The 12,580-nt window shown below is 42.0% G+C and overlaps 1 protein-coding gene across 1 annotated transcript in view; it reads left to right on the top strand.

The window, feature by feature from the left end:
* The window catches only part of LOC142052270 (unconventional myosin-XVI-like), a 102,485-nt gene that overhangs the window by 76,778 nt on the left and 13,127 nt on the right, over nucleotides 1-12,580 (top strand). The window contains 3 exon segments of the mRNA XM_075082068.1: nucleotides 5,279-5,354; nucleotides 7,101-7,197; nucleotides 8,153-8,303. Of these exon segments, the coding sequence (XP_074938169.1) occupies nucleotides 5,279-5,354; nucleotides 7,101-7,197; nucleotides 8,153-8,303 (324 nt within the window).

Here is a 12,580-nt window from a genome sequence, read left to right as displayed (position 1 = left end):
TTTCTGCCTGATTTAAAAAAAAATAAATCATAAGCACTCGCAGGCAGCAGTCTTAGCAAACTGCCTAACAAAAATCACACAGTAACGTAAACATGCACTTTTCCAACCCAGTGAAGTAAAGTTTAGCCTTATGAGCAATTGAAAACCGGTTCTTATGAGGGCAGATGTAGGGCATCTTACTCAGTGGTAAAGACTGGAGGTAATAATGGTGTAACCAGTGGTACTTTGTGTGTCCTGCCGGGGGTTTTGTTGTGTTTAGTGAATAAGCACCTTAGATATTAAAATAATACTTGGGGATTTCACTGTTTCGCATACTATTGTGAGGTTGATGGTCCAAAATAATACTGACTTTGATCTAAGGTTGCTGATCCACTGGTTTCCTATTATATGGCTGTGTCTCACTGTGGATGAAAGCGTGCTGGGGACCACATCCAGAGAAACCTGAGAAGTCACAGCAGGTGGAAGGAAATTGCAGGAAGAGAGTGGAAAGGCCTTAGACAAAGAGAACTGAGGAAGGGATGTCAAGAGGGAAAAGAAGAATAGTGTTGTCCCATAAAAGGGCAGAAGAAAACAAGTTGGGGAGATACACATAAGGAGCTGGGAGTTTCAGATACAGGAAACAGAGAAAAAAGGGCCTGAGGAATAAGAAATGACTGGGGGTGGAGGGGTATGTGCAAAAGATGGGTGGTGAACCAGGTCACTGAGGACAGAAGGAACTGTGAAGCTTTGAAGCAGAAGGAGAGGAGTGGAGAGAAATGTTGGTTTTGACAGGGAAGAAAAGTGAAGGACTGAAGGAATTTACAGCTGAAGTGCATGTAAATTGGATGATGCATATTCATTGCTGTGCAAAGTAGCACATCAGGACATTTGCATCAAATCACCAGTTTTCTGAATTTGCAGGTCTCTCTCCAATGGTAAAGAAAAGGGAATAAATGATCTGAGGTAGTGGCACTGGGACTCAAGAGTTCAAAGCTCAGCCAGAGCCAGCAGGTTGCCCTTTGCAGCTGCTGGCACAGATCTAGCGTCCTGTGTGTTGCTTCAGAGGAAAATATCTGACCGTACGGGAGAGGAAGACGCTTTTTTCAGGAGCACTGATTTTGTTCCCCAGATAATTCACTAGTGGTAAAACTAACATGGCTTGAGAGCAGCTGGGAGCTGCCCTTGCGGCCTCAAGTGCACAGGGAGATTCTTGAGGAACCTCTATCGCTCCTTCATGCCCCATATTTCCTACCCTGTCACTGCAGTCACTTGTCTGTGGCAACAGGCCTCGCAGTCTGTCGGCTGGCCAGCACTGGTGCTCTTAAGCCTGTGGTTTATGAAACTGAGTGTTGGGCTTTCATAGCTGAAATTTAATGAGTGGTAAAACTTAGCCCCTTCTTTGGCAGGGGAAAGTTGTATTTGAAGGCTTCATGATGTGCCTATTGCAGCAAATTAATTCATGCTGCCTTTTTTTTCCTTATAGCTTTTTATTTTCAGTGTTGCGCTCCATGTTTCATTGGGCTTAAAGGACTGCTCAACTCCAATGCTCCCATGTCCAGCCAGTGTTTTCTCAGTTCATCTGTGCATGTTCCTCTAGCTTCTTGGATCATAAGTGTTGCTCCCATTAATGGGGGTTGCACTTTATTCCCTTGCAATAGTTCCTTTGAGGACTAAAGCTCACATTCACTGTAGGCAGGCTGCTCTTTTATTTTTTGCACTTGCTTTTTTGGAAAAAAATCCCCATAGCTCTTTTGGTGTCACTGTGGTGGTCTGCCTGCACATCTGATTATGCATTCTGTCTTGCTTATCAAGCTCAGAGTTTTTACACGAACAAACCCCCTTTTTCTTTAATCTTGTCTATGCAAAGCTGTAATTAATGTAATCTTTCTTTATAGATTTTCATTAAGAATTTTCCCTGTCCTCAAATATTCAAACTGTTAAATGTTTCCTAACAAATTGATTCTGATGGAAAAAAAATTGGTCTTTTTTGGAAGAGCCATAGGCAAATTTTTCCACATAAAACAGAACCACAGAACATTTGAGGTTGGAGGTCATCTAGTCCAGCTCCCCTGGTCAAGCAGGATCAGCTGCCCAGGACCATGTCCAGACACCTTTTGAATGTCTCCAAGGATGGAGACTCCAAAACCTCACTGAACAACCTGTACCAGTGCTAGTTCACCCTCACAGTATAAAAGTGTTTCCTGATGTTTAGATAGAACACCCTGTGTTTCACTTTGTGCCCATTGCCTCTGGTCCTGCCACTGGGCACCAGTGAAAAGAGCCCGTCCTCTTTGTACCCTCCATTCAGGTATTTATATACACCGATGAGATCCCCTGAGCCTTCTCTTCTCCAGGTTGAAGGGTCCCAGATCTCTCAGCCTTTCCTCATATGGGAGGTGCTCCAGTCATCTTCGTGGCCTTTTCCTGGACTCTTTCCACTGCACCCACATGTCTTTTGTACTGGGGAGCCCAGAACTGGAGACAGTACATCAGGTGTGGCCTCACCAGCCCTGAGTAGAGGGGAGGGATCTCCTCTCTTGACCTGCTGGCAACAGCCCTCCTAATGCATCTCAGGATACCATTAACCTTCTTTGCTGCCAAAGCACATTGCTGACTCATGTTCAACTTGGTGCCCACCAGCACCCCCAGGTCCTTTTCTGCAAAGCTCCTTTCCAACTGGGCAGTCCCCAGCATGTACTGGTGCCTGGTGTTGCTCCTCCCCAGGCGCAGGACTTTGCACTTCTCCGTGTTGAACTTCATGAGGCTCCTGTCAGGCCACTTCTCCAGCCTGTCGAGGCCCCCCTGGATGGCACCACAACCCTCTTGGGTATCAGCGGCTCCTGCCAGTTTGGTGTCATCTGCAAACTTGCTGAGGGTGCCCTCTGCCCCATCATCCAGGCCATGAATGGAGGTGTTGAAGAGGACTGGCCCCAGTACTGATCCCTGGGGTACGCTGCTAGTTACTGGCCTCCACCTAGACTTTTTGCCACTGACCAGCACCCTCTGGGCCCAGCCACTGAGCCATTTTCAATCCTCCTGAATGGCGGAATGGCAGCGCCTTGCCCGCTTTTCTGTCTGGCAAACATCACATCAGAACAGGCTGTCAATGGAGGTTTGCACTGTAGTTTTGCAGGTGTTTTGAAGAATTCCTTACTAGCATAAGGTGCAGCCTAGAAAAAGCACAGAAACGGGTATTTGAAAATGTACCACAGACTGATGTGAGGTGGGAATTGGAGTCTGAATGCTGAATGAGTGGGAACAGCTAAAGCATGAAGGGTCTGGGAAGGCCTTTGAAAACGAGGGCAAGCAGCTTCTGGCTTGGTGAAAAAGCTTCTGGCATTTTCCATTTGTATGAACTGGCAAAGGCAACACTGGGAAATAAGAATCAAAATATATCTTGTCATTTTAGTCTTAGGGCCTTCAATGTTTCACTAGATATTGCAGTTTCTCTTAACGTAGTCAGATCTACTTTATTTGTAACTCTGCAAGTGAGATACCTTTGGACAGTGAGAATTTGCTGTAATTACTCTACAAATATTTCTACTGCCAGGCACAGTTCTGATGATCTGGCAATTGGATTTTAAAATACTCCGTCTAAAACATAAACAAATGAGGTTAAAACTAACACAGACAGTTTTGCGTATCCAAAAGCAGGTAATGGAAATTAGCAGTGACCCGAATACCTTAGTGCTGGGGGCGTGCATCGAGCATTTCCAGCAGGAGTTATTTCTTTGGCAGCGGGAAGCATTAACATTGCAGCGTGAAGGGGCTTCTGTTGGCATAAATCCAGAACTGTGGTAACCCAGAAAGCTGCGTATTGTTGCTAAACTGAAAGTGCATTTAAAACCCCCCTCCTTTGGTAAAACCGCTGCCACTTTTCAGCATGGCTGTTAATGAGCTTATGCTACTGCTGCTGATTTAGCCAGCTCAATGACTAAGCATGCTCCATTTTTCCATAATGAAAAAACACAGAGAATATATGTGTTGAGGGTTCTCAGCTGAAAGCAGGGCTAATTGGATTTGGAAATAAACCTGTTATGGCTTCCTCCCTGCTTGCACAGTTTGCTGAGTTTTCTGCCGTTACTCTCAGAATGGAAAGCCAGCACTAGAAAGTTGAGGAGAGCAAGATCTCTTTATTTCCACAGAAATTTGCAACAATAGTTTCCTGGCTTTCTGCGACTAGAAGTTTGTGGGGTTTTGCATTTAACCAACTCCTCCTTATCATGGCCTTTTGTAGTAAGTTGCCTCCTGCGCACTGAATCCATACTGAATTTTATTGGGTTTATTGCAATGATTTCCTTCCTCTTTAGCCTTTATTCATTTATTTGTCTATTGCTTGTTTTGATGCCAAATTACTGTTCTTTTCCTTAGCTGCCTTCCAGTTGAGGTGTCAATTATCTGTAGCTCTCTTCTTCTGCTCTGAAGAATCCCTTCTTTTCTGCACAGCTTATTTTCCCCTGTGCTCACCCTGGCCTCCCCTGCTGGTTCCATTTACATTATAAATTCTATTTGCTTTGGCATATATGCAAAAGTGCAAACAGTTCTCTCATTTAGTTGAGCTCTATATTCACATTCTAAATGTATCTTGTGCTCCTCGTGCAGTTTCCTACTCCTTTCTGACCAACCAATTTACCAAGGTAGACATTACTACAGCCTTTGATGGAGAAGTACCTCTAGAGAGTTTGGTGCAGCGATAGAAGAGCTCACTAAAAAGAGTCGCTTGCAGCATTCTTGCAGGAATTGAAAAATATGTTTTAGACTTTTTCATTATATGATACTCTACCCTGCTCTACTGTGCTATGATTGCTACCATTGCTAATACGTTAAATGGATTTGGTAAACATAAGATAAATGTGCCAATTTCTACTACTGACAGAGAACAGATTTACTTCCATGATGGCTGTGAGTCAGACCCCTTTGCAGTGATGGTACACAGCTGTTGAATTAGCTAGGCATAAAGAAATATTTGCGATCTAAGCCATGACAGGTGGTGATGGAGGGTTAATCCTTTTCCTTGCTGATGTCGATGTGTTTACACATGTAAGGATGGAGGGAGACTTTGGGGGTGGAGTTATGCTGAGGGTACACTGAAATCGTACGAGAACTCTATTTTATTCTGCCTTTTGTGATTTATACCAATGTGCGTAGTAGCTGCAGAAGGTGGTATTTTGGAGGGATTGCCTGTGGCTTATCGTATGACTTCAGCTAGTGCAGGAAGGAATGAGTAAACTGAATGAGAGGTACACTGCTCCTGTCCTACTTCTGCCGATTCAAACACCTCTGGTTTTGCCCATTTTAGACCAACCTTGTGAAGCTGCTTTTGATGCACTGGGCAGATCCCAATCTTCTTAACTGCAATAATGAAAAGCCTTCAGGTAGGTGAAAATCCATGTATATTATGTATGTACTAGTTACTGTGATAGTGTTTTCTTTCCTTCTTGCTTTCTTAGTCATATACACACAGGCACACTGACACACACATATATACATAAATCTCAAGTTACACTTAAGCCCTTCAGTGAGGGATTCAGGGTTCAACAGAGCAGGGTTGCAGTTATTTCTCTCTGCCGCTTCTTCCTTCTTGCTCTTTTCCTGTGTTTTGGCTTGGCTCCTCCACAAGCTGCAGTACCTGCAGGAGAGTACCTGCTCCAGTGTAGCTCCCCCAAAGGGCCACAATGCCTTCAGGGAAATAGCTGCTCTGGTGTGGACCTATCCACGGGCTGCAGTCCTTCCAGGGGTGTACCCGCGCCAGCGTGGCTCCTCCATGTGCCACACAAGAAAAGAGCAAGAAGGAAGCAGCAGCAGAGAGAAATAACTGAAGTCCCTGCAGGGGGTGGTGGTGCCTGCTCTGCCATAGAACACCTCCTACTCCTCTGGCCTTGGTGGTCCCTCTTTTGTCTCTCAGTCTTTTTGTTCCCTCTTCCTCTCTCCCTGTGGCATTTTCTCCTCTTTCTTAAACGCGTTTTCACAGAGGCACCACCAGCGTGGCCAACAGGCTCAGCTGTGTCCTATGGTGGGTCCATTGCACAGCTGGCTGAAACCATGTCAAGCATGGAGCAGCATGTGGCCTCTTCCCGCAGAGCCTCCCCTGCAGCCTCTCTGCTACCAAAACTTCCTGTCCTCTTAAGTTCAAAATGTATCTGTGGAAACAGTAGACACCTTTTTCCCCACACTTTGCTGTGATTTACAACCTACTTATCTTTTGTGACACCTGAAAAGTTTATTTGGTTGCAAGAAGTTTACAGCTGAATTTTAAGAAGTGTTTCTAGTATCTATTGTATAGGTAAGATCAAATGGGTAAGGTTCAAATTTACAGGAAAAAAATCCTGGATCTTAACAATTTATGAGAAACAACATGTGAGTAATAAAAAGTTATAAATGGAAGTGCTTTGGTTTTTAATATTTGAACACATTTGGCTTACGCTTTTCTTTAAATCATTCTTCTTTTTGCCTGTGATTAAATCTTAAAAATAATTGAGAGCAAAGGAATTTGAGCAGTTTTGGACAACAGCAAAAGACTACTCAAGAAGAAAACTTTGTATTTAATTATGTTTTGTTCAATTCTGAGTCTAGGTAAAATGTGAATTAGTATTGAACATTTCTGCATGTGGGTGTCACAGCTATTTCATTTCTTCTACTGACTAAACACTGATATCTCTTATTCTATGACATCTAATTGCCAAGTGCATCAAAAGACTTGGCTCATGGCTTTTATGTTCTGCAATCCAAATCAAGAAAAAAGGCAGAACCTGTTGTCTCTTGAATCTTTTGTCCATATGACGTTTGGTAAATAAATTTATGGCAAATTTATCTTAGGTGAATCAAAGCAGTTAAAAAAAATTCTCTAGTGTTCCTCTAGACATTTTACATTAAAGTGTCTGAAGCAAAACATAATTAGAAAGGAATTTGTGTATATTTCATTACAAAATGCTGAAACTAATTCTTTCTATGTTTGGAGACTGAGGGTTTCATCTGAGGAAAGGGTTTGTTCATGTATTTTTTTCCAATGGGAAACTACTTTGACTTGTTTTCCAGTGAATTCTGCCTGGTAGGTGCTTTGCCTTTGCTTAGGGCTGTAGCTTTCTAAAACGATGTCCATGTTTCAGTTTTGTTTCCAACAGCAGTGGAAATCAATGTTAGCTATGGGTCCTCCTTCACTTCATTTGCATTAACTGTGTGTATAATCCTGGCTTTATTGGAATCAGTGATGAAACACAAGTAACTTTGAGTAAAACTGAGAGTTTTTTCTTTAACTAAGTTTGACATCTGGGCTTTATCCTGTGGTGGAATGTGCTATTCCCACATTCCCACATTGAGTCCACATTTCCTTTCAAAGAAATTACACACACATTTTGGCAAGGAGCTGCTGTACACTCCATGAGATTGTCTCATTTGCACTCTCAGAGCCCAGATGATTATTTCTTAAGCCGTTTGTGTTCTCAGCTCCTGGGGCTGATTCCTCACTAATTCCTCTGGATGTAAACCACTGCCAAAATCATCCCAGGTTTTGGCATTGTTGTTTGTCAGAAGTGTGATATGGCCTGAAGTGTCAGCAGGGAAAACACCCCCATGCATGTAGGAATAGGATTAACTTCTGTGTGAGTGACAAATATTGTGTACTTTTGCAGTAATTTCAGGAGTTTGCTGTTTGCCTGGGGTCTTTTTAGTGTACCACAAACCCAAAGCAGATTTTGGTCATAAAATATATCTTGGATATTGTCTGATTAAAAGTAAGCTAAAAACTGGTGGAATTTAATTTTATTAACCACAATGGCAATGTCTCTATTGAATTATTTTAAAACATTTTCAGAAGAATTCTGTGTAGGTTAACTGTGTATTTTGAATTCAGTTTCCAAACTGGCTATTGATTTGCCAGCCTGGTGCTGTCAAAAGCAGACTCATGCATATTCTCTTTGGCTTGCTCAGTTCTGCTTCAGAAAAGGTATGCAAAAAGGTGAATTTTAAAGCGGTTTGCTCTGTGTCTTTGGGAACAGACCAACCTATGTGAACAGGTTCTTTCTCACCAATTTCGTTTTTGTACCTGGAGCGGGAACTAGTGTCTCAGCCCTGAATTGTGTCTTAGTTCTGTGTTTGTGCCACCCACACCTGGCAACCTTTTCTGTGCCTGACACCTTCAGGAGGGGCCTAATTGCTTTATCGATTCTCTTTGTAGCAATCCCCTGGCTTTACCGATGGCCAAGCAGGACAGTTTGCTGGAGAAAGACACCATGTTTAAAGACGCAGCTAAAGGCTTATGCAAGCAGCAATCTCAAGACAGTGCGTCTGAAAATGTCACTGTGAGCACTACGGCCAAACTTGAACAGGTAACGGCCTGCAGTTTCTCCAAATGTTTGTTAGGGCTTAGGCCTGGAGATTGTAAACTTCGTGAAGCCGAAGACCACGGTAGTGTTTTCCGCTCCCCACACAGGAATATCATTTGCACCGTGGAGCCTTGTCTCCTTGATCACTCCCTGCAATCAGTCAGGCCCTGCAAAGAGTTCCTTCCTCCCTGCAAAGTGAAGAGCTGCTTCCTGCCAGCTACTGGTGGCAGGTCAGGGGCCGTGGCAGTCAGAGGGCTCCGAGCTCCTCAAACTCTCTACGTGGCTCACAACACGGGAGGGACAGCTGCTAGTGCTGCCCAAAGCGTGCTCTTGTCTCCAACTTTGGTTTACGAAGGAAAGGAAAACAACCTGTACGGGAGACTGCAAACCAAAAAGAATGTCTAAGGAATATTACAGTGCAAAATAGTGACTGTAATTTAAAGATAGGAATGGCCAGATTGACAGCTGCTGTGTTAACTCCCTTTCTTGTGTTAATGCATTAGGACACAGGCACTGATTTTGTGGATACCTTTTACAGTTTCCTCCACAGGATCATAATCTCATTCAGTGTAGAGGGTGAATGCCAAAGGATTTACCTGTTGCTTGTAAGCCTGTCCTGTCCTAACTTTGGATGTTTAGGACTTAACAGTTGTTTGGGTTGGGGTTGGGGTTTTTTTGGTCCAAGGGGTTTTATTTTCTGTTATTTGGGAAACACATATACCAGAAGTATTTAGCCATTTAATAAAAAGCTACTTTAGAATTGGGGGGTGGAGGGGTTTAAAATAATTTACTGTGAGTTTAAAGCATGACAAAAGAGCAAGATACTAATTCCATTTAAACCACATTCAGTTCAGAAACACTGCATACTGCCTTGGCAGAATCATGGGCACTCCACTGTTTTTTATTTGAATGTGTTTCAGAGGAAAGTGTTAATCATATGAGATCAATCAGTGAGTTCATGTGTCAGTCATACGAGTCCACCTCTGAAGGTCGTCAGCTTTGGAATCGCAGAGAGCGCTCAGTTGCCCGTTCAGTCAGAAGATACCACAAGATGTTTTGCACTTGGCTTACGTCTTGGTTTCATGTCATACAGTTTCTGGCCTTGCTGACTGCGCAGTGATGCGATGAAAACACGGTTAATCCAAAAGAGAAGCACTGCTGGTCAGAAAAGTAAATGCTTGCAACCCTGTTAGAAGAAACCCTCTTATTCTTGCAGGAAAAGAGAGGCAGGTGTTCAGCTTAGGCTCTTGCTGAGACTGTCACTGGCTTCTAGATGTTCAGCGGGAGTGCGCATGAGAACACATATACTTCCTTCTGCTTGATTCGGTTTTGGTGTGGACCTAGGTGAAAGTATTCAAGTTCTCATTATCCCTAGGCTAGACTTTTGCTTTAGAGTTTGTGCAGTAAAACATACACAGAAACTAACTGGAAGAAGAGCAGCTGATCTCCCAGATGAGAAAGAGCAACCAGAGGTTTTCGTGCTGGTGGTTTTCTCCTCCACCATGATCTAGGGTCACTTCAGGGTCACAGGGCAGATTTTCAAAACTTTACTCCTCCTACTGTTTCACCGTGCTTCAGTGCAACTTCCCACAGCGGTTACAATTCAAAGGCAAGACAGCAGAAATAAAGATGAATCTCTTTTAGCTCCACCAGCTGGGGAATTTCTGCAGAAAACTCTCTGTGAAATTGTGCTCTACACGAGCTAGAAGGAATGGGTGTCTTGTGGTCTTTCAGAAGCAGCAGGAACTGCAAACCTTGCCCAACATCTGCAATTGCTGAATAAGGAGTGGTGCTGCCTTGGAAACGGGTAAGCAGGAACAGTCCTGTCTGGGAAGTCAGCGCTAGGACAGGATAGGTTAGAAACTCTGCTGTTCCAGCTGTTGTGTTTATAAATGACTGGTTGCATTAAAACAAATTGTAGATTAAGAGAACTTTTCAGTTGGCAAGGGCTTAATAGGCTTTGGCTCTTATGGACAAAAGAGGGTAAAAGAGTTTAGTGACTTCAAGGAAAAATAGTTTACTTTTAGTAAACTAAAAAATTCCCATGTTTCGACAAATGAAAATATGAGCCTTTTCTTTTTTGAAGTGACGTAATTGTGATCCTGGAAACTGGCCTTTCTGTCATAGATATTTCTTGTTTCGGCATGTGCTTGCTAATGCTTTTTTGGTTGTATTTATTGGCAGTCTCAGTCTTTTACAGAACATTAAGCTGCAGTAACTTAAACATATTGCTTACGATGACCAGTGTTGTTTCTTCCATCCTCTTCTCTTGTGGAATAAGGAGATACCTATCACAGCTGGCCCCTGGCCCCAGGAGTCAAGAGGCAGAAAAACCTGCCTTAGTTGAAGAAAAGCAACCAAGACCAAAACTTCTGTGTCCTTTGAATATTCTTGTTAATGTATTTTTTGTTACCCTGTGAGGATGGGGACAGTATTCTATACCGCCTGCCCTGACATGAACTGCAGGTATATGTGTATCGTATCCATGTTTGTGTATATAATACATAGACGTTAGTTTTCAGAGCTGAAAACTATTTCCCAGTAACACATTTCTTTTTTTTTTTTTTTTAATTTCACAGTTTGGGAAGTAAAATTTTTCTTTAGTGCTGATACCAAAGGAAAACTTTGAGCATCCCCTTCCCCCTGCCCCCGCCTCTTGGGTATATTAATTCTAATGGGTTTTACCATCTTTTATTCTCACCAGTTGCATTCCAAACTACATTCAAAGTAATCAAGTACTCTTCAATTTTTCAACAGGATATGTGGAGTCATTACTTGGATTCGTATATTATTGAAATAGATCAGCATGATATTTCCTATGCTTTGTGTCAGAAATTTCATACATTCTTAGGCAATATGGCATGCAGATTAGGTCTTTATTGGGGGATCAGAGAGAAAAAAATCATCTTAATACATCAGAAACATGCATTTTTATTAGAAAAAGCTTGTAACTTTTTAGGCTTTGAGAAAACTAACAGCTCAAATTTATACATAGCCTCAGGGTTTTTTTAATTGCAAAAATAATGGAAAAGAGCCTTAACAAAATATTATTTCTCATGAAGTGAGATTTTTATTACATGAAGCATAGGAGATGGGGATCAAATGACTACATTGATGAAGCATTCTGGGTCTCTCTTGGCTTGTATTAGCTTTTGCTTTCTCCTAGATAAAAGATGCTCTTTGGTCATCTGTAATGTCAAGGAATGTGCTGCCAAACAAAGAAATAATTTCCAGAATTTTATCATAGCTGGCAATTTCTTTTCCTCTCAGCTGGGAAGGATATTTTTCTGACCGCAGATTGGAATTACTGGCCTGGAACTGAATTATGTGTTTCATGCTACAAACAAATATAGGTTAAATCTTTCCTTTTTCTTAATTGGGTCTTTTTAAAGAAATATTTTGTCTTTGGCTTATAATTCTTGTTTACATATTGTTGGCCGTATGAACTGTGTGATCAAGTACCCCCTGATGCCCTTTGATTGTTCTGGAATCACTTACCACATACACAAGGGACAACCGCGTGTATCGTAGTACTACAGATAAGAGCCAGGACACGTACTTATTTCAGCAATATATGTATTTAAAAAAATGGAAACCATTAGAGATTATTACCTGAGCAGGTTGTGAATGCTGTTAAGTACATGTAATTTAAATGAGTAAATAGGAATCTTCATTGTTAGCGTTACAAGAAACCCAAAACCTAATAATTTCCAGAGGCGTAGATCTATTGGAACTTATGTTGTATTTATCGTTGTTTTTCTTTTATGTCTCATAAAATATGCATCATGCAATCTGTTCAGTAGCCAGATACATGCATCGAGGTGAAAAAAATTGAGAAAACTCATCCGTATGCTCAGAAAAGTAGAAGAACAGAATTTGAAGGAGCCCACCAATAAGTCATTAAAATAATGGAAATAATGTTTACTACCAGGTCAAACTGGTTGTGACTCTAATGCATTTAGAGTTTCTAATTTCTATGTGATTTATTTGCTCATTGAGCTGTGAATTTTGATGCAAAGAGTGTTAGAAAATGCTGAATCATCAAATCCTAAACTCTGTAGAAAAAATAAGTTAATGGAAAAAGATTTCAATTCCCTTACTCGGAGTTTAACTGAGCACTTCACATTTCTAACCATCTGTCTATGGAGTCAGCATCTTTGGTATACCTAGATTATGAAATAAAAACAAGCCAGGACCTGTTCTCTGGCCTAGGGATATGTGGGATTTGTCAGTGCGCATCCATAAGGCAAAACTCTTTTCTCCCTCAGATGGGGCTGTGC

This window comes from Phalacrocorax aristotelis, chromosome 1 (assembly GCF_949628215.1).
Source record: "Phalacrocorax aristotelis chromosome 1, bGulAri2.1, whole genome shotgun sequence".
Taxonomy (NCBI): Eukaryota; Metazoa; Chordata; class Aves; order Suliformes; family Phalacrocoracidae; genus Phalacrocorax; species Phalacrocorax aristotelis.
Note: the sequence above shows the minus strand (reverse complement) of the source record. Positions and strands in the feature narration are given on the sequence as shown.